Here is a 26,123-nt window from a genome sequence, read left to right as displayed (position 1 = left end):
AACCATACAAAGACGTACGACCCAGTTCACAAATATCTATGGCTTCCTCTACATGTGGCCAGTCTTTAGGCATTGTTTCAGGCTTTTACTCTGAAAAATGAGGGAGATACAGCACTTTCAATGAGAGGCCAGTGGAAATTTCCAGCCATGAGTCCTGCACGTGATCGGGAGCACGCATTTCTTGTTTCTCCTTTTCTATTGACAAAGCTTTTGTCCGGTTTAAATATTATTGATTATTTATGACAAAAATAACCTGAGGATTGATTTTAAACATCGTTTGACATGTTTCTACTAACTTTTATTCTACTTTTTTGACTTTTCGTCTTGATGTTGAGAGCGCGCATTGTGCCTTTGGATTTCTGAACTAAACGCACCAACAAAACTTAGGTTTTTGACATAAAGAGGGACATTATCGAACAAAACAAACATTTATTGTAAAACATGGAGACCTGGGAGTGCCACCAGATGAAGATCATCAAAGGTAAGTGATTCATTTGAATGCTATTTTGGACTTTTGTGAGCCCTCTCCTTGGCTGGAAAATGGCTGTATAGTTTTTGTGGCTAGGCGCTGACCTAACATAATCGCGTTCTGTGCTTTCGCCGTAAAGCCTTTTTGAAATCTGATACAGCGGTTGCATTAAGGAGAAGTATATCTTTAAATGTATGTTAAACACTATCTTTAATCAATGTTTATGATGACTAATTTCTGTAATTTGATGTGGCTCTCAGCATTTTCACCGGATGTTTGTTTGAGACAATGATTACTGTACATAATGCACCAATTTCAACTGAGGTTTTTGGACATAAAGATTAACTTTATTGAACAAAACACACATTTATTGTGTAACATGAAGTCCTGTGAGTGCCATCTGATGAAGATCATCAAAGGTTAGTGATTAATTTAATCGCTATTTCTGACTTTTGTGAGCCCTCTCCTTGGTTGGAAAAGGGCTGTAGCGTTTCCTGTGACAAGGTGCTGACCTAACATAATCTCATGGTGTGCGTTCTCCGTAAAGCCTTTTTGAAATCGGACACCGTGGTTGGATTTACAAGAGGTTTATCTTTAAAATGCTGTATAATACTTGTATGTTTGAGGAATTTTAATTCTGGGATTTCTGTTGTTTTGAATTTGGCGCCCTGCAATTTCACCGGCTGTTGTCGAGGTGGGACGCTATCGTCCCACTTGTACCAGAGAGGTTAAACCATTCCGTATTGAGGATTAGACCCACCCGTTGTATAATAAACAAATATTTGCATAACCAAAGAAATATAGAAACTGACTACACCAGAGGTCATTGGGTTCTTGGTCACCTCCCTGACAAAGGTCATTCTTTCCCGTTTTCTCAGCTCTAGGCATAGACTAGTAGCTCCTTATTTTTTTATTTCCCAATGATGGAGACCACTGTGCTCTTGCAAACTGTCAACACTCTAGAAATGGTTTTATACCCTTCCCCAGATATACGCCTCATCACAATAATATCTTGGAGCTCTACGGACAGTTATTTGGACTTCATGGTATAGTTTCTGCTCTGACATGCACTGTCAACATTGGGACGTTATATAGACAGGTGTGTTTCTTTCTAAATCATGTCCAAACAAGTGAATTGGCCACAGGTGGACTCAAGTTGTAGTGACATCTCAAGGGTGATCAAAGGAAATTGGATGCAGCACAATTTGGACTGTCATAGCAAAGGCGTGTGAATAGGAACAGTATTTAAATGAGAAATTTCTGTATTTCATTTTCAATAAGCAAATATTTCTAAAAACATGTTCACTTTGGCATGATGGGGTATTGTGTGTAAATGGGTGACAACAATATATTTGATCCATTTTGAATTCAGGTTGCAACAACAAAGTGTCAATTAAGTCAAGGGGTAGGAATACTTTCTAAAGGCACTGTACACACATAGATTCGTTTTTTTTATCTGTAAACATGCTCACCTGCATCGCTTGCTTTGCTGAGAGTAGGGAATAAAGTATCTCTGACCTGAAAATGAGAGAGAGAGAGAGAGAGAGAGTTTAGGTGAAAATAAAACACAGTAAAGCATCACAGGGCAATAGTGCAGATCCATTGGATGGCAGAAGGCACTGAGGGCATAGAGGATCAAACTGGTCATGGTGGCAACCACATGCACACGCATACAGGTGACCAGGGTAGTGTTTGCATTATGTAACAGTGTTTAGAGCGAGGGAGACAAGTTTGTGTCTCTGTTCTTTTTGGGGCTGATCAAGGGGCCATGGGGCCACGATGTGCCTGAACGTCCACAGCGTAATGTAAACATACAGAACACAAGCATATTATTGCAGGGCCCTATAAAAAGAGCCTGTAGCCTATGTTGGGGAAACACTCCCGATAAGGGCGACGACGTGGTGTCATGGTGACCCAAGTCCCTGATGAGAGCTTTGAGCAAACAATAAAGAGACTCAGAATGCTGCAGCATTCTTCTGCCTGTGTGTTTGGCTGTTTCTAGCCAGCCCCAGCGGCTCTCCCTCTGACAGCAGGTGAGGGAGACAGATCTGAGGGGAACCAGAACCAGTTGAGCACAATAAAGGACTTGGGCCCGGCTCTGAGGTGCTGAGTTTATTTGTGTAGCAAATTAACCATAGCTTAACGAAGCTATTAAAGACATACAGAGAAAGATGAGATGTTTATAGTTGCCGAAGGTACTGAGAACTGGTGTTTCAAAATAGAGGGAAGGATGGAAGGAAAGGGAAGGGAAACGGGATACCTAGTCAGTCGCACAACTGAATGCATTCAACTGAAATGTGTTGTCTACATTTAACCCAAGCCCTCTGAATCAGAGAGGTGTAGGAGAGGGACATTGTAGCCTCATCATCATTGCCCCACATCCCCCTCTAGTGGTGTACATATACCTACATATTCTCCTGTTCTACCTTGAGACACATCAGATCATACCAGCAAGCATCACCCTGGAAGATTAAACAAGAGTGTACCTTCTGTTCCTGGATGTCTCCTTTTCCCTTGGAACTGCCATTGAGCAGGGTACTGTGGGAGTCTGAGGCTTTCCTGGATAGGACGGCCCCATCAGGCTGATCACAGTTGGTAGTGGAGCGGTCTTGGCGGGTTTGGGCTGAATGGTGGTTGGTGCTCTCAGCCTCTGAATCTGTGCTGGAGGAGGAGCTACTCATGGTCACCTCTGGCTCTTCCACACGGCCCCGCTCAACAGAAGACACACCCACGCTCAGGTCAGAAGTCCCAGAGTCCAGTCGTTTCCGTGACAGCAGCCCTGCACTGTCAGAGGTCTCAGAGCCTAGAGGGGCTGGCGGTCCCGTGCTGGAGTCTGACGTGCCAGAGTCTAGTCTCGGTCTGAAGCGGGACTCGGAGGCCCCAGAGTCCAGTCTGCCTCTGTGGACTGAACACTGGCTTCTGTCTGACGATCCTGAGTCCACCCTGGTCCTGAAGGCTGAGCCCAGACCCAGGCTCTTTTCTGACGCTCCTGAGTCCACCCTGGTCCTGAAGGCTGAGCCCAGACCCAGGCTATTTTCTGACGCTCCTGAGTCCACCCTGGTCCTGAAGGCTGAGCCCAGACCCAGGCTCTTTTCTGACGCTCCTGAGTCCACCCTGGTCCTGAAGGCTGAGCCCAGACCCAGGCTCTTTTCTGACGCTCCTGAGTCCACCCTGGTTCTGAAGGCTGAGCCCAGACCCAGGCTCTTCTCTGAGGCTCCTGAGTCGAGACGTGGCCTGGAGGCCAGGGTGTGGTCCGAGGATGTCGAGTCAGAGCACTGGCGGTGGGACAGGACCACATCCACCTCTGATGATGTCACAGGGTCCCAGATCTTTGGGTGGTTCAGCAGAGGGCCGGAGACCTCTTTCCTCACAAGGGGGTCCAGAACTAGAACCATGCCTGAGTTGGAGCCTACGGAACACAACCACCACAATACAGTGAGTGGACACAGTGGAACATACCCATGATCTAGTTGGAGAGCAAGATGGCGCCGACAGAGATGGTCACCTCGCTTCAGGTCCTTAGGAATCTATGCAGTAATTCGTTTTTTTAATGTATTATTTCTTACATAGTTAGCCCAGAAAATCTCAAGTGTTATTACATACAGCCAGGAAGAACTATTGGATATAAAAGCGACGTCAATTTACCAACATTACAACCAGGAATACGACTTTCCTGAAGCGGGTCCTCTACTCTGGACATGGGATATAATCTCAGAGACTGACCCAAAACAACGCAGTCGCCGCAGGAGAGGGGCACGGAGCGGCCTACTGGTCAGACTTAGAAGGCGAGCACACCATCCACCGCTTTCGAGTATATTATTCCCCAATGTCCAATCTCTAGAAAACAAGGTGGGTGAAAATATGGCACGAGTTGCCTTCCAGAGAGACATCAGAGATTGTAACATTCTCTGTTTCACGGAAACATGGCTCACTCGGGACATATTGTCAGAGTCGGTACGGCCACCAGGTGTCTTCATGAATCGCGCCGACAGAAACAAACATCTTTCTGGTAAGAAGGGCGGGGGTGTATGCCTTATGATTAACGACTCAGGGTGTAATCATAACAGCATACAGGAACTTAAGTCCTTTTGTTAACATGACCTTACAATTCCTTGCAATCAAATACCGTCCACATTATCTCCCAAGAGAATTCTCTTCGATTATAGTCACAGCCGTGCATACATACCTCGACGGCCCTGAGAGAACTGGACTCCATGTAAACTGCAAACCATCTATCTTGAGGCATTTATTGTAGCTGAGGATTTTACAAAGCTAATAAGAGAACAAGGCTTCCTAAATTCTTTCAGCATATCGAATGCTATGCATATAAAGCCCTCCCCCACCCTCCCTTCGGCAAATCTGACCATGACTCCATTTTGTTGCTCCCATCCTATAGGCAGAAACTAAAACAGGAAACGCCGGTGCTCAGGTCTATCCAACGCTGGTCTGACCAATCGGATTCCACGCTTCAAGATTGCTTTGATCACATGGACTGGGATATGTTCCGGGTAGCCTCAGACAATAACATTGACGCATACGCTGACTCGGTGAGTGAGTTTATTAGCAAGTGCATCAGAGATGTTGTACCCACTGTGACTATTAAAACCTTCCCTAACCAGAAACCGTGGATTAATGGCAGCATTCACACAAAGCTGAAAGTGCAAACTACCGCTTTTAATCGTGGCGAGGCGACTGGAAACATGACCGAATACAAACAGTGTAGTTTTTCCCTCCGCAAGGCAATCAAACAAGCAAAGCATCAGTATAGAGACAAAGTAGAGTTGCAATTCAACGTCTCAAACACAAGATGTATGGGGTAGGGTCTACAGTCAATCACAGATTTCAAAAATAAAATCAGCTCCGTCGCAGACATTGACATCTTGCTCTAAGACAAATTAAACAACTTCTTTGCTCGCTTTGAGGACAATACAGTGCCACTGACACAGCCCGCTACCAAAGCCTGTGGGCACTCCTTCTCCGTGGCCAAGGTGAGTAAAACATTTAAACGTGTTAACCCTCGCAAGGCTGCCGGCCCAGACGGCATCCCTAGCCGTGTCCTCAGAGCATGCGTAGACCAGCTGGCTGGTGTGTTTACGGACATATTCAATCGATCCCTATCCCAGTCTGTTGTCCCCACACTATTGTTCCTGTTCCCAAGAAAGCTAAAGTAACTGAACTAAATGACTATCGCCCCCCGTAGCACTCACTTCCGTCATCATGACGAGCTTTGAGAGACTAGTCAAGGATCATATCACCTCCACCCTACCTGACATCCTAGACTCACTCCAATTTGTTTACCGCCCCAATAGGTCCACAGACAACGCAATCGCAAATCACACTGCCCTTTCCCATCTGGACAAGAGGAATACTTATGTAAGAATGCTGTTCTTTGACTACAACTTAGCATTCAACACCATAGTACCCTCCAAACTCGTCATTAAGCTCGAGACCCTGGGTCTCGACACTGCCCTGTGCAACTGGGTCCTGGACTTTCTGACGGCCGCCCCCAGATGGTGAAGGTACCCCGCTGATCCTCAACACTGGGGCCCCACAAGGACGCATTCTCAGCCCTCTCTTGTACTGCACTGTCGGAACTAGAAGCACAAGCATTTCGCTACAGTCGCATTAACATCTGCTAACCATATGTATGTGACCAATCAAATTTGATTTGATTATAGTGCAGAGGAACACCATGGAAATACAACTCTGCTCTGTACAATTCTGTTCTTGCATATTTTTTGTTTCTCTGACCAAACATAAAAAAAGATGGAATGTGGGGTCACGTGAGAGGTTGGTTGCTGGATAACTTGTGGATTGCTGATGGATATGAAAGGTTTCTGCATATGCCAAATCCCCAAGAGTGTGGGAGAGACATGTGAGCGTCACTGGGTATACGAGAGGAGACACATGGAGACATAATGGGATGTAGGCATTTCCTCCAGGTCTGACTCAATTCCTGGACCAGATGTCTACGTGTGCGTGTGCGTGTGCGTATGTGAGAGAGAAAGCGCCACAACAGTAGGTGGTAACCGAGCAGTAGGAAGTGTAGGGGGAAGTGGGGGGGGGGGTGAAATAGAGACTAGGATAAGTACTTCCCCTCCCCCGGTCCCTATCCAACATCCTCCATTCCTCCTCCATTCATCAGGAAACCACACTCCAAACAACATTGCAGTGCCCACATCCTCCCACTCCTAGATCCAGAGTATCTCACTCAGTCTCTCGCTCTCTCAACCTACCTCTTACCCTGTGATGCTCACTGCTCAGTGCCTTTAACTCTGGGTGGCTGTACAGAGACCACAGACAAGCTGCGTAAAAGACACCGACAAAGTGGAAAATCACAGTGTCCTTACAAGAGACACATCATTGTATGATAACACATCTCTGCATACCCTAGCCATGTGTTCGATCCAGAGTTCACAAAGCGTGCAGGTCTGTCATTTACAAACCAAATCAGTGAGGGAAAGCCCCATTTTGGCCTAAGACGTCCACAGCCTCCGCAGCCTTTTCAAGACCCTCGAAAGGCCTCCCAGAGCCAGGAGCAGGATGAGGTTCACTTGATTGGTTGATTAAATAGTTATTGACTGGGGTCTGAATAAGAAACGTGCTTATTATAGGCATTCACTTCGAAAATCACAACATGGCTGCCTTTCTCACATGAGGCCCTATAAAATAGACCACGTGATCTAATGAAGGCCCCAGTCAACTCCAATGAAAAGAGAACTAAAGTTAATGGGATGATGTTTGTCCAGTCCATTGTGCCCTGTTGTGAGGGTTTCTGGGAAAACCCCTACTGCTCTTGGAGAATGGTTTTAAATAACCACACTCGTGCATAAAGCAGAGAGCCCCCCTCCTCTAACCCTTCTTTAAATAGCAACAACAACAAAAGCAGTCTTTTCAGTGTTCAAGTTCAAATTTGAGGAGTCTGGCTCCCTGTCACTCAGAGTGGCTCAGTGGAACGTGCCATGTCTCTCAAATGGGTAATTTCCTAAATCACAGCCTTGTCACCAACACTGTGGACTGTGAGCATGTATACGTGTGCAAGACATGCTGCTGTATATTTAAGCGTGTGTGTGTGTGTGTGTGTGTGTGTGTGTGTGTGAGAGAAAAAGGAGAGAGAGGTATGTGTGTGCCATTGTACCCCCCTAATCTTCCAAGTTAAGTTCTCTCTTTCTAGCCACTTCTCTCCTTCTCTCTGTTAAAAACCCACCCCACCCTATCCTGTTTGTTCCCAGCCTCTAACTTCCTGTGTCTTTGTGTATCGGCGTTTGTGTATCGGCGTCCATTTCAAACAGCTCCTACCCTCAATCCTTCTGCTCTGTGGAGGTCTGCTCCTGCCAGCTGCTGGCCCTGACTTCAACCCGGTACAAATTGTAGGGCGAGGGCAGAGCAAGGAGAGCTGGGTGTTTCTGGTCCATGTCAAGAAAGGATTCTGTTCTAGTTCTGGTATGTGGTTTAAATAGCAGAGGTATCACTACTGGCTGTGGGTTCCCCCTTGAACAGATGATATTCCTGCTCCGTCTCATAACCCCACTACTACCAGGCACTGGCTGATGAGTGGGATGCTGAGGTCCAAGGGCAGGCCAGACCACTCGTTGTGCGTCCCAAATAGCACCCTATTCTCATAGGCTTGTAGGGCTCGGGTCAAACGTAGTGCACTATATAGGGAATAGGGTGCTATTTGGGACGCCTACAATGATTTAAGTATTAGAGGCGGGTATATTTGTTCAACAAATACTCACTTTACATTCAGGCATTCAAATCAGTATGGGCGTAAACAAATGATCTATTCTACTGCTTCACTCAACTATTCCTCTCTCCTATATGCTGCTCTTTACTCTCTAGCAACTACTGTACAAATGGTCTGTGACTGTCATGTATCCCTTTATTGGCTTGGTGTTAACAAAAATAAGAGTCTGTACAAACATGGAGAGGTAAAGTTCTTTCTCATTTAAACATTTACATTTACATTTCGATCACTTTGTGTATGGAGTGGGTGTACAAGTCAAAAGGTCATGGATGAAGCTAGCAAACCTACAGTAAAGCATTCACTGTGTTTGCTAACATTGGTTAATGAAATGACTACACACCCAAAACCAGAGTGTTAGTCCCATGACTGTGGTGCCTCTAACCTCAAAATAAAAAGGAGGAGCTAAACCAATGTGACCGACCGACCACCTCAGCTCCACTCCCCTACAGCAGTATGGCTCTATTGGCTGGCTATTTTCACTTGCAGACCAGAGGAAATTGCATCTAAGTGCATAAGTGTGGAAATCCCAGAAATGATTTCAATCAATGTTGTGTTTAAGTAAAATTGCCTATCCAAACTTGACCCTTAAACTAATGCAAACGTTATCAAAAAAGCATGTCATATATAGAACAGAGATTTAAATGGCAGGAAGCATATAAACGGTATGTGTCTGAGTGCACCTGTGTGTGTGTGTGTGTGTGTGTGTGTGTGTGTGTGTGTGTGTGTGTGTGTGTGTGTGTGTGTGTGTGTGTGTGTGGACCTATGGACAGGCTGAGAGGAAAGGAACAGTCAACCACTCATTCAGATGGTCTTTGACATTGCTCACCTGTCCTATGTAGCTCTCTGCCCTGTTGCGTCTGGTGGCTGCGCAGCTCCCGGATCTGTGACTTGATTCTCTCTCGCTCACCAAAGCTCTCCCTTTCTGTGTCCTGCAGAAACAACAGTAAATCAGAGACACTTGGTGCTTTTCAATACATCATCGCATCAATGCAGAGACAACGGAGTCGAGACGAGGGCATTTAGTTCTTTTCACTGGCAGTATGACATAGACAGAACACAGTCAGTCAGCCACAACAGTGAGCTGAACCCATCCCTCTCAGTGGTCTGATCAGAAGATATGTAGAACCATCAGGTGCACAAAGTCCTCTGTCTGTATAGGCCAATCAGAACAGTGTTGTGTGTCAGGGTCAAACGCTCCTCAAAAGAGAGAGGCCATGATGAGGCCCTGCCTACAGATGAGATGATAAGACAGCTGTTGGCTGCCTCTACCCTGTCCCTGTTCACCCCGGGAGAGAGACAGCGTAGCACAACACACCCTGAGAGCCAGGCAGGTAAATCAACCATCCCATAATACTTTGAAGCTGGATTCTACACCAAGGGAGTTAGTGAGCCAGCTGTATGGACACAGCCTTCTGTTGGGGGTAATGATTGAACTCTGCTGGGTTGGGTTAGCATCTGCCTGCCCTCTGACCCCTCACTCCTCCACCTTGGGCTGCCGTGTCAGTAACATCTGGTCCTCTGTACAGACAGAGCAGTACACACTGCACAGCCAGCCCAGACATGAGAAACACACAGGGCCTCAAAATCTGCCATGAAAGAGGAAAGACACAGTAGGAGGGAGACGGTAGAATCGAGAGCACAACGTTTCGGCATATGGAGAGGAAATGGGAGGTGGAGACAGAAGGAGAGAGAAAGGGAGCGATGTAGAGGCTGCCACTGCTGTAGGCCCCTGCTGCCTGACCTTGAGAGACTCTACAGGAGGAGCAGCTGTACAAACACCAAGGCCAACACACGCACGGACACACACACAACCACACTCTCCCTCCAGTGCACCCCAAACCTCTCCACTGAAGTGCATCTGTGTGGAAAAGGATTGGGTGGTTTTATGGGCTTTCTACACACACTTATTTAGAAATATATAAATAACTTCCCAGTTTTTCTTTACAACCACAAGGTATTTGGCATATTGCATCCAAGAATAGTCCAACCAGATCTGTGTCTGGTTCACTGGTCTATAAACGGGTATCATGAGAAATACTCTGCCCTGAAACAACATAATGCCAGAATTGCCAGTGTAACGAAACACACACTAGCAGGCCTACTGGTGTCTGGCAAAAAACTAAGCTTACATCAACAGTCAAAATGAAATAAAAACTCCCTCCATTCTTAAACATGTATATACATATTTCTCATTTGAATGTGAGATTTGAAGGGTTTGAAGTGTTTGACATACACTATGTGTCAGCAGCTGATCACTACACTCCGTGTGTCTTTAGTTTGCTGCCATAGACCTTTTCTCTCTCGCTCTGTGTGTGTGTGTACTGTATACATATATATACACACACACACACACACACACACACACACACACACACACACACACACACACACACACACACACACACACACACAGACACACAGGCCTGGAGCATACTTGATTCAAATCCACCATCTTTAAACAAACACGGCACATTTGCTTAATGTACATTATCCTGGGGCTGATAAAGGTGTCAGAAGTGAGGAGGTTAAAAATCACAGCCTTGTGAGTAGAGTCAATCAAATCAGGCTGTGATCAGAGAGAAGTGAGAGAGTGTAAGGTGAGGGAGTGAACAAGCCTGGTACCACACAAACACACCTGAGTGAGAGAGGGAGGGAGATGTAAAAGGAGAGAGCTTAATCACTTGTTAGCCTGTGTCTGATGAGCCAGGACCAGACAGTGACTATAGCAAAAAAAAAAAAAAAAGCACCCCAAACCTGAATAGCTAATCCATAGAAAATGTCAAAGAGAAGAAATGTAGAAGAATGAGAGAAGTTGCTTTAAAATACTCTCTCCCTGAGGAAGGTTCTTCATTCAAAGAAGCTGAGGGGAAACAAGACTTTTCAGCTGGAAATACCCCCCCCCCCATCTATCCCTCTTCTTCATTTTCCTCCCCTCAGCTGCCACGAACAGGAGACAAACACCCAGACAGTGATCATTTCACAGCTCCCTTATACCACAGGGAACATACTTCTCAGAGACAGAAAGAAGGAAAGCATTGATAGTGATGTTTGAGTGAGAAAGAGAGAGAGCAGGGGTGTATTCGTTAGTTGCAGATCTTTGCAAAATGTTTGGTATGTTGCAAAACGTTTTGTAACGGAAACCGTTTACTCCAACCGGAAAATGCTTTGCGTTTCTATTGGACAAATTCAGGTAGGTCCCTCCGTGTTTCTTTCTGTTTTATTCCGTTTGCTTCTGTTAGCAAGAGGTAAACGGTCTTCGTTGCAAAACATGAAACAGACCAAACATTTTGCAATGGTCTGCGACTAATGAATACACCCAAGATAATCCCATCCCAGGACCTGTTGCCAATCCCACACTGTCATCACTGGCCTCTGGCCCAGGCTGACAGTGCAGACCTGACAGAGTGGAACCGAAGCAGTCCCACTGCAGCACCCTGGCCTCATCAGCTTTTAGGCCTCAGAATCGGAGCTGAGCTTCTCTCCTGTAGTGCTCGTGGCCTCACCATACGGGTTCACGAGTGTTTGGGTCGGTCAGGATTTTAATTGTGAAAGCTCTGGCTCGTAAATGCACAAAAATGACAACTGTCCTTTGGCCTGACCACAGCCAAGGCATGGGCCATCTGGACTCATCTGAACACTCAGAGCCACAGAAACAACAATCAGGCGGAACAAACAGGCACGGAGCAGAGGTAGACTACTACGGATTACTGCACCACCCAGAGTAGAGCAGAGCAGAGGCAGCTCAACTAAACAAGGGATTACTTCAGCTACCTGGGTTAGAATGGACACATTTTCCAAGGAAGCAGAATCCATTATTGTGCAAATGAGATCAGAATGCGATGAGGTCAGGCTCTCCTCTCCATGGCTCTCTGAGGGAAGTCTGACAGGGTCCTTTTCCATGACTTCATGGCAAAGCCTGAGGAACCATACACAAGGCCAACCTCCAGTAAGTGAAATACATTAGCAGGAATGAAGTAGCAATCCTTTCTGCATCACACACCCATAAGCCTCGTTGTCACGCCCTGACCATAGTAAGCAGTTTATTCTGTATGTTGGTTGGGGAGTGAAAGTGACAAGGGTGGGTCATCTAGGTTTTTTGTATGTCTATGTTGGCCTGATATGGTTCCCAATCAGAGACAGCTGTTTATCGTTGTCTCTGATTGGGGATCATATTTAGGTAGCCATTTCCTCATTTGTGTTTGTGGGATCTTGTCTACATTGAGTTGCCTGAGTGCACACCAGTAGCTTCACGTTTCATTTATGCTTTATTGTTTGGTGCCTTTCAGTTTATTAAAAATATGTAGAACGCTATTCACGCTGCGCCTTGGTCTACTCATTACGACGATCGTGAAACCCGTTTTTCACTTACTCACACATCATTCAAAGTCCAGTTAAAGCCGTTTTCCTCCATCCAACTATTTTTGCCATCTATCTCCCTTTGCGTGTCGGTTTCTTTCCCCTTTCTCCATCATCCATCCTCTCACTACAGCAGATCTTACTTAGCATTATGCTTGTCATCATAAACTGCTAGTCTCAGTTTATTACAGGTTTATGATCATATCAGATTAGTAAACAAACAGCGTCTCTGCCCCCAGTCTGGTCTACCTCACCTGCTCCATTCAACACACACCTGGCCATGGAGGCAGATCTGATAAATTACCATTTTGTAAAGTTGCAACAATGTACCAAAAATACACACCTGTGTACTATTAACTATGGATTTATGAAACCAACTGATAGAAACTGTCTAAATGACTGCCCAATTATCCCAACATTAAACCTTAGAGGCAGCTCCTCGGGTCTCAGCGCAATGAGAAACAAAAAGAAACAGGCACAAATTGTGTAAAGAGAAGTAGATGGAATTTGATAAGGAGGAACAAAGTCTGAAAAAAAGGACAGGCATTCAGAGAGGAGAACTAGGTCTGTGAGAGTGGAAGAACTAGAATGTGTCATTTACCTTCTTTCACTGGCTCCGCTACCTGTCTGTCTGTCTTCTCTCTCGCTCTGCTCTCGCTCTAGTAGTCATGACATCCTCTACTCTACCTCTCCACTCCCTCAGTCACCACACACACTCCTACATACCACACACACCCACCAACAGGCCACTCCCTCCACTTCCCTTCCCTCCCCTTCTGTCTCTACAGGGCTCCTTCTAAGTCTCCCTCCCCCTCTCCTTCCTCTCGATATCGCAATCCTTAAGACGTCTGCATACATAGGTTGGGTTTGCACCTAGCAGAACTCTAGGCATACTCCCTAAAGACCTTCAGTTGAAAAATGGCACTATTACTGTTGTTGGTCCCCCTTGAGCCACTGTAGCAACAACATAGCTAGTAACACTTCTTCAAAATAGTCAGAATTAAGATTAAGATAAATCAAGAAATCTGTATTTAATTTTTATGTTTTTTGCAGAGGTGGTCGCAGTCTGCCAAACACCAAAATGAACAAAAACATCACAAAATATGCAGTTTTGACTGGGAAACATCCGACAGGCTTTACAGGTTAGCAGGTTGCCTGGTTGACAAGTTCACTTTTGACACGCTCTTTTGACCAAGGTAAACTCCATTGTTTTTGTGATTACTGAGTCTGCTTTAATTGGCATGTTAGTTCAGACAAAAGATACATTTAGCATAAAACAAAAAAGTGTTTTTCTTTCTTGCCAACATTCCTTCACCCATACATGTAATTACATTTTTGAGCTGCTAGGTGTGCAAACTTCTCTTTCCTTACCATATGGAAACTGTTACCTCAGCTATCCTCTCTCAATTCAAGCACATTCATTATAAACATAGTCATCAATAACCACTAGCAGGCCTACTGGTGTCTGGCAAAAAACTAAGCTTACATCAACAGTCAAAATAAAATAAAAACTCCCTCCATTCTTGAACATGTATATACATATTTCTCATTTGAATGTGAGATTTGAAGGAGATACACTGTTTGACATACACTATGTGTCAGCAGCTGATCACTACACTCCGTGTGTCTTTAGTTTGCTGCCATAGACCTTTTCTCTCTCGCTCTGTGTGTGTGTGTGTGTATATATGTACACACACACACACACACACACACTGTACACACACACACACACAATGTACACACACACTGTACACACACACACACACACAGTACCAGTCAAAAGTTGACACACCTACTCATTCAAGAGTTTTTCTTCATTTTTTATATTTTCTACACTGTAGAATAATAATGAAGAAATCAAAACTATGAAATAACACATGGAATCATGTAGTAACCAAAAAAGTGTTAAACAAATCAAAATATATTTTGAATTTTAGATTCTTCAAAGTAGCCACCCTTTGCCTTGATAACAGCTTTACACACTCTTGGCATTCTCTCAACCAGCTTCACCTGGAATGCTTTTCCAACAGTCTTGAAGGAGTTCCCACATATGCTGAGCACTTGGTGGCTGCAAACCATCTCAATTGGGTTGAGGTCGGGTGATTGTGGAAGCCAGGTCATCGGATGCAGCACTCCATCACTCTCCTTCTTGGTAAAAGAGCCCTTAAACACCCTGGAGGTATGTTGGGTCATTGTGCTGTTGAAAAACAAATGACACTCCCACTAAGCACAAACCAGATGGGATGGTGTATTTCTGCAGAATGCTGGGGTAGCCATGCTGATTAAGTATGCCTTGAATTCTAAATAAATCACTGACAGTGTCACCAGCAAAGAACCCCCACACCATCACACCTCCTCCTCCATGCTTCACGGTGGGAACCACACATGCAGAGATCATCCGTTCACTTACTCTGCGTCTCACAAAGACACGGCTGTTGGAACCAAAAATCTCGAACTTGGACTCATCAGACCAAAGGACAGATTTCCACCTGTCTAATGTCCATTGCTTGTGTTTCTTCACCCAAGCAAGTCTCTTCTTATTATTGCTGTCCTTTAGTAGTGGTTTCTTTGCAGCAATTCGACCATGAAGGCCAGATTCACGCAGTCTCCTTTGAACAGTTGATGTTGAGATGTGTCTGTTACTTGAACTCTGTCAAGCATTTATTTGGCCTGCAATTTCTGAGGCTGATAACTCTAATGAACTTATCCTCTGCAGCAGAGGTATCTCTGAGTCTTCCTTTCCTGTGGCGGTCCTCATGTGAGCCAGATTCATGTCTTAAAGTAATGTTGGACTGTCATTTCTCTTTGCTTATTTGAGGTGTTCTTGCCATAATATGGACTTGGTCTTTTACCAAATAAGGCTATCTTCTGTATACCACACCTACCTTGTCACAACACAACTGATTGGCTGAAACGCATTAAGAAGGAAATAAATTCCACAAATTAACTTTTAACAAGGAACACCTGTTAATGTAAATGCATTCCAGGTGACTACCTCATGAAGCTGGTTGAGAGAATGCCAACATGTGCAAAGCTGTCATCAAGGCAAAGGGTGGCTACTTTGAAGAATATCAAATATAAAATATATTTTGATTTGTTTAACACTTTTTTGGTTACTACATGATTTCATGTGTTATTTCACAGTGTTGATGTCTTTACTATTATTCTACAATGTAGTAAATGGTAGAAATAAAGAAAAACCATGGAATGAGTAGGTGTGTCCAAACTTTTGACTGGTACTGTATATCTATGTGAACTATAGACCATTATCTGGGGCCTCCATCTGCCTGGGGACAATTGATCGCAGCTCAAAGAGATCCGCTCCTGTGATGTATGGAAGGAGCCCTGCTGCCAGTTGCTGCTGTTGTTGTTGGCTACAGCCCCATTACAGATAGAGCAGACTGACTCAAGACAAACTGCTGGAGCACAGCTGGTGGGCTGGATGTGTCTGTCTGCCCCCATCACCTCACCCCATCCACCCCACCTGTAGCCCCTTTCCGACAGCACGAGGGCCATGTCAGACCCTCCACCTGAGAGGATGCAGGCATTGTGCCACTTGACCTGAAAAAAGCTATTTCTTCTTCCTGACTAGAACGTCAGACTCCAAACATACAGACTCAAAGAAACACAGACACTGGCTCAGATATCCAATGCATATGGGACCCACTCCAACATTGACAACTAGACAGCCAAGAACAAGAACAGACAAATACAGAGTATATCATACAACCTTTCTAGATTGTTCTAACCAATAATTCTTATCTGCTAGATGTGTGGTCTGAATTGTTACCTCCAACATCTTACAATTGCATAGTTTCACACAATACTAAATCCAGTATATGTTGCCGAAATATATGACAAACAAAACCAGACCTAAAGGAAATACAGTTTACGAAGGAACAAAAGGTGACTAACTAATCTTAAAGCCTTTTGTTCGGAAGCAACACAAGACTACTAGAGCGTTAAGCATTGCTACATCGTAGTTACTGTATAGCCACAAGTACTTTACATTTTACATTAAGATTTTAGTCATTTAGCAGACGCTCTTATCCAGAGCAACTTACATTACTGAGTTCATACATTTCCATACTTTTTTCCGTACTATAGTATACTATGGAATAAATAAAATATGGTATAAATACTATAGTATTCACTGTAGTGTTTTTGCAGACTTTACTGTAGTATACTGTAGTACACTGTAGTATTTACAATGAACTATAGTTTAAATAGTTTAAAACAGCGGAGTCAATCACCACCTTCCGGAGACACCTGAAACCCCACCTCTTTAAGGAATACCTAGGATAGGATAAAGTAATCCTTCTCCCCCTCCCCCCCTTAAAAGACCTAGATGCACTATTGTAAAGTGGCTGTTCCACTGGATGTCATAAGGTGAAAGCACCAATTTGTAAGTCGCTCTGGATAAGAGCGTCTGCTAAATGACTTAAATGTAAATGTAAATGTAAATGTAAATGTAAATACTGTAGTAAAGGAGAACTAGCATATAAAAAAAAAAGTGAAGAACATATTTTAACAACTTATTTATAATGACTACACTAACCAAACCCGGAAGACGCTGGGCCAATTGTACGCCGCCTTATGGGACTCCCAATCACGGTCGGTTGTGATACAGCCTGGATTCGAACCAGGGTGTCTGTAGTGACACCTTTAGCACTGAGATGCAGTGACTTAGACCGCTGTGGCACTCGGGAGCCCCTAAATACTATAGTAATGTATTGTTTTAGCAAAATGTAGTATACTGTAGTGTTTGCTCTATTGTTACTGCAGACATCACTGTAGTATTTTTGTTTTATTATCTTTGACATAGAAGTGGAGGCTTACCAGGAAACCTACCAGAGAAATACTAAAATAGTACATTTTCTATAACCTGTAGGAAGGTAGGACTGGGGTCTGAACAGAGTTCAGAGCTTCTGCTCTTTTCTATAACCTGTAGGAAGGTAGGACTGGGGTCTGAACAGAGTTCAGAGCTTCTGCTCTTTTCTATAACCTGCAAGGAACACAATATGGTCTATACTTGGCATGTTGGTTTCTAATTTATGGGTGGCACAAATTGGAGTATGGGGGAGGGGAATAGGCAGGGTATATGCAAATTCAATACTGTAGTATTTACTATAGTTTAGTGCTGAGCGATTAACCAAAATGTCTGTTATTTTTTCCACAAGGAACTGACCAACGTCGGTTCAATAATTTGAATTCCATTTAGTTTGTTTTTGGGGGGGGCTCGATGCGCAGTTTCTCTAGAGATAAATCAGATCAAGCCCGAGCTGTGCAATGTAGTAGGGAGTTGTAGAGTCCAACGGGCCAATATTCTAAATAGTTTAGCGCAGTTCTTGTGCTGGTCTCCACCCGCCTCGAGGTGTCACCAATTTTCCCCATTATCCCCTATGCATTTATTTCTGTGTTTTCTGTTTGTCTGTTGCCAGTTCGTCTTGTCTCATCAAGCCTACCAGCGTTTTCCCCAATACTCCTGTTTTTCTCTCTAGTCCCTGTTTTCTAGTTTTCCTGGTTTTGACCATTCTGCCTGCCCTGACCTTGCCTGTACCTTGTGACACTGCCCTGGATTACTGACCTTTGCCTGCCCTGACCCTAAGCCTGCCTGCCATTCTGTACCTTTCAGACTCTGCCCTGGATTACTGACCTCTGCCTGCCCTGAGCCTGCCTGCCATTCTGTACCTTTCAGACTCTGCCCTGGATTACTGACCTCTGCCTGCCCTGACTCTAAGCCTGCCTGCCATTCTGTACCTTTCAGACTCTGCCCTGGATTACTGACCTCTGCCTGCCCTGACCCTAAGCCTGCCTGCCATTCTGTACCTTTCAGACTCTGCCCTGGATTACTGACCTCTGCCTGCCCTGACCCTGAGCCTGCCCTGACCCTGAGCCTGCCCTGACCCTGAGCCTGCCTGTCATTCTGTACCTTTCAGACTCTGCCCTGGATTACTGCCCTCTGCCTGCCCTGACCCTGAGCCTGCCTGTCATTCTGTACCTTTCAGACTCTGCTCTGAATTACTGACCTCTGCCTGCCCTGACCCTGAGCCTGCCCTGACCCTGCCTGTCATTCTGTACCTTTCAGACTCTGCCCTGGATTACTGCCCTCTTCCTGACTCTGTCCTGTACCTTTCAGACTCTGATTACTGCCCTCTGCCTGCCCTGACCCTGAGCCTGCCTGACCCTCATTCTGTACCTTTCAGACTCTGCTCTGAATTACTGCCCTCTGCCTGCCCTGACCCTGAGCCTGCCCTGACCCTGAGCCTGCCTGTCTGACCTTTCAGACTGATTACTGCCTGCCCCCTGACCCTGAGCCTGCCATTCTGTACCTTTCAGACTCTGCTCTGAATTACTGCCCTCTGCCTGCCCCCTGACCTGCTGAGCCTGCCCCTGACCCCTGAGCCTGCCTGCCATTCTGTACCTTTCAGACTCTGCCCTGAATTACTGCCCTCTGCCTGCCCTGACCCTGAGCCTGCCCTGACCCTGAGCCTGCCTGTCATTCTGTACCTTTCAGACTCTGCTCTGAATTACTGCCCTCTGCCTGCCCTGACCCTGAGCCTGCCCTGACCCTGAGCCTGCCTGCCATTCTGTACCTTTCAGACTCTGCTCTGGATTACTGCCCTCTGCCTGCCCTGACCCTGAGCCTGCCCTGACCCTGAGCCTGCCTGCCATTCTGTACCTTTCAGACTCTGCTCTGGATTACTGCCCTCTGCCTGCCCTGACCCTGAGCCTGCCTGTCATTCTGTACCTTTCAGACTCTGCTCTGAATTACTGCCCTCTGCCTGCCCTGACCCTGAGCCTGCCCTGACCCCGAGCCTGCCTGCCATTCTGTACCTTTCAGACTCTGCTCTGAATTACTGCCCTCTGCCTGCCTTGACCCTGAGCCTGCCTGTCATTCTGTACCTTTCAGACTCTGCTCTGAATTACTGCCCTCTGCCTGCCCTGACCCTGAGCCTGCCCTGACCCTGACCCTGCCTGTCATTCTGTACCTTTCAGACTCTGCCCTGGATTACTGCCCTCTGCCTGCCCTGACCCTGAGCCTGCCCTGACCCTGCCTGTCATTCTGTACCTTTCAGACTCTGCCCTGGATTACTGCCCTCTGCCTGCCCTGACCCTGAGCCTGCCCTGACCCTGCCTGTCATTCTGTACCTTTCAGACTCTGCTCTGAATTACTGCCCTCTGCCTGCCCTGACCCTGAGCCTGCCCTGACCCTGCCTGTCATTCTGTACCTTTCAGACTCTGCTCTGAATTACTGACCTCTGCCTGCCCTGACCCTGAGCCTGCCTGTCATTCTGTACCTTTCAGACTCTGCTCTGAATTACTGCCCTCTGCCTGCCCTGACCCTGAGCCTGCCCTGACCCTGAGCCTGCCCTGACCCTGCCTGTCATTCTGTACCTTTCAGACTCTGCCCTGGATTACTGCCCTCTGCCTGCCCTGACCCTGAGCCTGCCCTGACCCTGCCTGTCATTCTGTACCTTTCAGACTCTGCCCTGGATTACTGCCCTCTGCCTGCCCTGACCCTGAGCCTGCCCTGACCCTGACCCTGCCTGTCATTCTGTACCTTTCAGACTCTGCTCTGAATTACTGCCCTCTGCCTGCCCTGACCCTGAGCCTGCCCTGACCCTGCCTGTCATTCTGTACCTTTCAGACTCTGCTCTGAATTACTGACCGCTGCCTGCCCTGACCCTGAGCCTGCCTGTCATTCTGTACCTTTCAGACTCTGCTCTGAATTACTGCCCTCTGCCTGCCCTGACCCTGAGCCTGCCCTGACCCTGACCCTGCCTGTCATTCTGTACCTTTCAGACTCTGCCCTGGATTACTGCCCTCTGCCTGCCCTGACCCTGAGCCTGCCCTGACCCTGCCTGTCATTCTGTACCTTTCAGACTCTGCCCTGGATTACTGCCCTCTGCCTGCCCTGACCCTGAGCCTGCCCTGACCCTGACCCTGCCTGTCATTCTGTACCTTTCAGACTCTGCTCTGAATTACTGCCCTCTGCCTGCCCTGACCCTGAGCCTGCCCTGACCCTGCCTGTCATTCTGTACCTTTCAGACTCTGCTCTGAATTACTGACCTCTGCCTGCCCTGACCCTGAGCCTGCCTGTCATTCTGTACCTTTCAGACTCTGCTCTGAATTACTGCCCTCTGCCTGCCCTGACCCTGAGCCTGCCCTGACCCTGAGCCTGCCCTGACCCTGCCTGTCATTCTGTACCTTTCAGACTCTGCTCTGAATTACTGACCTCTGCCTGCCCTGACCCTGAGCCTGCCTGTCATTCTGTACCTTTCAGACTCTGCTCTGAATTACTGACCTCTACCTGCCCCGTTCTAGTAATACACTTTTGCTACTTTCAAACTGTCTGCATCTGGGTCTTATCCTGAGGTCTGATACAAAACAACTGAAATGTTTTATGAAAGTCATTTTAATAATCAAACTGAAATCGAACTAACCTAAAAGAAGCACTAATCGCTCAGCACTACTAAAAGTGTCGAGTTTTTACGGACTGTTGTGTTTTTCTGGACATTACTATAGTATTTACAACAATGCTTTTTTGCAGATAATACTGTAGTATTAACATTCTATAGTAAGTACTACACATGATCGAGGGATACTACAATTTGTAGTATAGTATTCTAGAGTATACTACAGTTTACTATAGGATTCTATAATAAGTACTGTAGTATTCTATAGTTTTTTCATGTTGGTACAGATTCCCGGCTGAGCATGCAGCCTAACCCGCATCACCAACCCAATTCTTACAGGAATGACGGCATACGATAGGAATTAACTTTACCCAACAGAGATCCTGTCTTCAGAAAACAGAGCAGGGAGTACAGACAAACTGATCGTGCAACAGTGATAAGATAGCATCTAGACCCAGGCAAGCAGTTCTGAAAAATGATTACGTTGTTACTATTACGTCTTTCAGCATTATCAGCACATAAACTCATCAGTCAATCTGCAATGCTTTCACAGGAAACTGTCATATTGAAATTAACTGAAGCTATTAGGGTTACGAATATAGTAGTTCGCTTCACTGACCACAAGGGGGCCTCTCCTAACCAAATGTGTAAAGGGCTTTGACATGCAAAGCCTCAAATCTGAAAGGGGGAAAGAGGAAACAAGAGAGGTGAGAAGGAGGAATATAGAATGGGAGAGAGACTACCATCACTCTTCCCTTCCAATCTCCGACAGACAGATGGACAGATAGGCACGCACAGACACGCCTAAGTTCTGGTTGCCACACATAATCAAAACATAATCATTTCCCTTCAGTGTGATGTGAGAGTTTGGAGAGTGACAGCCTGGGTAACCAGTAGTGTGTAGAATGACAGGCCTGGCTCGCAGGGTGTTCTTATCACCAAGGATTTACTGCCTATACCAAACACCAGAGCCTGAACAAATCTCCTCTCCTCTCAGTGTCTGGGTGTACTTAGCCAGAAATGAATGAGGTATGAAGAATGAAAATACATTCCTTGCGTCGTGGCAGCCACTTTGGCGCAAGCTCGCCTGCGTGTCTGTCAGTTTATGTGTTCGGAACATGGTGAAGAGAAGACACAGTCATGAGACAGACAGTGTCTGACGGAGTCACATGCCTGGGTGTTGTTGTTGTCTGCATTCTTCATTGTGGCAGAAAAAATGGTCACTGTTCTCTGCAAACATATACTCAACACCCACAACTGAGTCTGTGCTGCTAATTAAAGTTGACGTGTAAGTTGCAACATGATCTCTCTTCATATAAAAAAAGTGTGAGGCATTGACAGTCAGTCAGATCATACAGCTGTCATAATCAAACCTGTTTGCCATCTCCTCACTCACTCACTCACTCACTCACTCACTCACTCACTCACTCACTCACTCACTCACTCACTCACTCACTCACTCACTCACCCCTGCTCCCAGGCTGTTTTGGAGATCCAGGCCCTCAGATTCCAGGCATCGGCCGGTGGTTCCCCCTTTCTGCCCTGTACCTGAAACACACACCACATCCAACTGGTTACACACTGACTGATGAGGGGGGAGACAATACAAACCTATCAAATCTCCAATGGGAGCTGAGGAGACACACTTATGGAGAAGCTAAAGTGGTTTATTTGTCAAGACAGGAGTTTACTACTGAATGAGCAAGCCAGATAGGGTGAGAAGGACAGAGAACAAGAGGGTGAAAATAGATAAAGGGAGAACCTCTGGCCAACAGGGGACAGGATTATTATAGAGTAGTATCCTAACATGTCCTTCAACTTATCAGGTAGCAGGGGAGTGCTGTATGCCTGCCCCCCTGGAGAGATGTATGTACTGTAAGTATTGTCCTCCTCATCTCTGTTCCTTCTCCTCCTCTACCTCCATCTCTGTTCCTTCTCCTCCATCTCTGTTCCTTCTCCGCCTCCTCTACCTCCATCTCTGTTCCTTCTCCTCCTCCTCTACCTCCATCTCTGTTCCTTCTCCTCCTCCTCTACCTCCATCTCCATTCCTTCTCCTCCTCCTCCTCTACCTCCATCTCTGTTCCTTCTCCTCCTCCTCTACCTCCATCTCTGTTCCTTCTCCTCCTCCTCTACCTCCATCTCTGTTCCTTCTCCTCCTCCTCCTCCATCTCTGTTCCTTCTCCTCCTCCTCCATCTCTGTTCCTTCTCCTCCTCCTCCTCCATCTCTGTTCCTTCTCCTCCTCCTCTACTCCATCTCTGTTCCTTCCTCCTCCTCCTCTACCTCCATCTCTGTTCCTTCTCCTCCTCCTCCTCTACCTCCATCTCTGTTCCTTCTCCTCCTCCTCTACCTCCATCTCTGTTCCTTCTCCTCCTCCTCTACCTCCATCTCTGTTCCTTCTCCTCCTCCTCTACCTCTGTTCCTTCTCTCCTCCTCCTCTCTGTTCCTTCTCCTCCCTCCTTCTCCCTCTGTTCCTTCTCCTCCTCCTCTACCTCCATCTCTGTTCCTTCTCCTCCTCCTCTCTCCATCTCTGTTCTCCTCTCCTCCTCCTCTCCTCTACCTCCATCTCTGTTCCTTCCTCCTCCTCTCTCCTCCTCTACCTCCATCTCTGTTCCTTCTCCTCCTCCTCTACCTCCATCTCTGTTCCTTCTCCTCCTCCTCTACCTCCATCTCTGTTCCTTCTCCTCCTCCTCTACCTCCATCTCTGTTCCTTCTCTCCTCCTCTACCTCCATCTCTGTTCCTTCTCTCCTCCTCTACCTCCATCTCTGTTCCTTCTCCTCCTCCTCCTCTACCTCCATCTCTGTTCCTTCTCCTCCTCTACCTCCATCTCTGTTCCTTCCTCCTCCTCCTCTACCTCCATCTCTGTTCCTTCTCCTCCTCCTCTCTACCTGTCCATCTCTGTTCCTCTCTCCTCCTCCTCTACCTCCATCTCTGTTCCTTCTCCTCCTCCTCTACCTCCATCTCTGTTCCTCCATCTCCTCCTCCTCCTCTACCTCCATCTCTGTTCCTTCTCCTCCTCTACCTCCATCTCTTCTCCTTCTCCTCCATCTCCTCTCCTCCTCTACCTCCATCTCTGTTCCTTCTCTCTCCTCCTCTACCTCCATCTCTGTTCCTTCTCCTCCTCCTCTACCTCCATCTCTGTTCCTTCTCCTCCTCCTCTACCTCCATCACTCTGTTCCTCCTCTACCTCCATCTCTGTTCCTTCTCCTCCTCCATCTCTCCATCTATCTGTTCCTTCTCCTCCTCCTCTACTCTGTTCCTTCTCCTCCTCCTCTACTCCTCTGTTCCTTCTCCTCCTCCTCCTCTAATTCCATCTCTGTTCCTTCTCCTCCTCTTCTACTCCATCTCCATCTGTTCCTTCTCCTCCTCCTCTCCATCTCCATCCTCTGTTCCATCTCCTCCTCCTCTACCTCCATCTCTGTTCCTTCTCCTCCTCCTCTCTACCTCCATCTCTGTTCCTTCTCCTCCTCCTCTCCTCTACCTTCCATCTCTCCATTCCTTCTCCTCCTCCTCTTCTCCTCCTCCATCTCTGTTCCTTCTCCTCCTCCCTCTACCTCCATCTCTGTTCCTTCTCCTCCTCCTCTACCTCCATCTCTGTTCCTTCTCCTCCTCCTCTACCTCCATCTCTGTTCCTTCTCCTCCCTCCTCCTACCTCCATCTCTGTTCCTTCCTCCCTCCTCCTCCTCTGTTCCTTCTCCCTCTATCTCTGTTCCTTCTCCCTCCTCCTCTATCTCCATCTCTTCCTTCTCCTCCTCTACCTCCATCTCTGTTCCTTCTCCTCCTCCTCTCTGTTCCTTTCCTTCTCCTCCTCCTCTACCTCCATCTCTGTTCCTTCTCCTCCTCCTCCATCTCTGTTCCTTCTCCTCCTCCTCTACCTCCATCTCTGTTCCTTCTCCTCCTCCTCTACCTCCATCTCTGTTCCTTCTCCTCCTCCTCTACCTCCATCTCTGTTCCTTCTCCTCCTCCTCTACCTCTGTTCCTTCTCCTCCTCCTCTACCTCCATCTCTGTTCCTTCTCCTCCTCCTCTACCTCCATCTCTGTTCCTTCTCCTCCTCCATCTCTGTTCCTTCTCCTCCTCCTCTACCTCCATCTCTGTTCCTTCTCCTCCTCCTCTACCTCCATCTCTGTTCCTTCTCCTCCTCCTCTACCTCCATCTCTGTTCCTTCTCCTCCTCCCTCTCCTCCATCTCTGTTCCTTCTCCTCCTCCTCTACCTCCATCTCTGTTCCTTCTCCTCCTCCTACCTCCATCTCTGTTCCTTCTCCTCCTCCTCTGTCTCTGTTCCTCCTCCTCTGTTCATCCTCCTTCTCCTCCTCCTCTGTTCCTTCTCCTCCTCCTCCATCTCTGTTCCTTCTCCTCCTCCTCTACCTCTGTTCCTTCTCCCTCCTCTCTGTTCTCTACCTCTCCATTCCTTCTCCTCCTCCTCTACCTCTGTTCCTTCTCCTCCTCTCTCTACCTCCATCTCTGTTCTGTTACCTCCATCTCTGTTCCTTCTCCTCCTCCTCCTACCTCCATCTCTGTTCCTTCTCCTCCTCCTCTACCTCCATCTCTGTTCCTTCTCCCTCCTCCTCTCCTCCTTCTCCTCCTCCTCTACCTCTGTTCCATCTCTCTGTTCCTTCTCCTCCTCCTCCTCCTCCATCTCTGTTCCTTCTCCTCCTCCTCTACCTCCATCTCTGTTCCTTCTCCTCCTCCTCTACCTCCATCTCTGTTCCTTCTCCTCCTCCTCTACCTCCATCTCTGTTCCTTCTCCTCCTCCTCTACCTCCATCTCTGTTCCTTCTCCTCCTCTACCTCCATCTATGTTCCATCTACCCTCCATCCATCTGTTCCTTCTCCTCCTCCTCCATCCATCTCTGTTCCTTCTCCTCCTCCTCTACCTCCATCTCTGTTCCTTCTCCTCCTCCTCTACCTCCATCTCTGTTCCTTCTCCTCCTCCTCTACCTCCATCTCTGTTCCTTCTCCTCCTCCTCTACCTCCATCTCTGTTCCTTCTCCTCCTCCTCTACCTCCCATCTCTGTTCCTTCTCCTCCTCCATCTCTGTTCCTCCTCCATCTCTGTTCCTTCTCCTCTCCTCTACCTCCATCTCTGTTCCTTCTCCTCCTCCTCTACCTCCATCTCTGTTCCTTCTCCTCCTC

The 26,123-nt window shown here is 46.9% G+C and overlaps 1 protein-coding gene across 6 annotated transcripts in view; it reads right to left on the bottom strand.

The window, feature by feature from the left end:
• The window catches only part of LOC115111638 (smoothelin-like), a 101,320-nt gene that overhangs the window by 38,911 nt on the left and 36,286 nt on the right, over positions 1–26,123 (bottom strand). For 5 of the 6 annotated variants that reach the window (XR_003860827.1, XM_029637904.2, XM_029637907.2 and 2 more), the window contains exons 5-8: positions 22,461–22,540; positions 9,043–9,145; positions 2,956–3,878; positions 1,942–1,987 (exon numbers count right to left, since the gene is read on the bottom strand). Coding sequence is in view for 5 of the 6 variants with exons in the window: in XM_029637904.2 (XP_029493764.1) it covers positions 1,942–1,987; positions 2,956–3,878; positions 9,043–9,145; positions 22,461–22,540 (1,152 nt within the window). In the remaining variant the exon portion in view is untranslated. Of the gene's footprint in view, positions 1–1,941; positions 1,988–2,955; positions 3,879–9,042; positions 9,146–13,173; positions 13,274–22,460; positions 22,541–26,123 lie in introns of those variants that run through there. The other variant, XM_029637908.2, reaches the window with a different exon arrangement.

The sequence above is a fragment of the Oncorhynchus nerka genome, linkage group LG27, assembly GCF_034236695.1.
Source record: "Oncorhynchus nerka isolate Pitt River linkage group LG27, Oner_Uvic_2.0, whole genome shotgun sequence".
Lineage (NCBI taxonomy): Eukaryota > Metazoa > Chordata > Actinopteri > Salmoniformes > Salmonidae > Oncorhynchus > Oncorhynchus nerka.
This window is presented reverse-complemented; position numbering and strand designations above follow the sequence as displayed.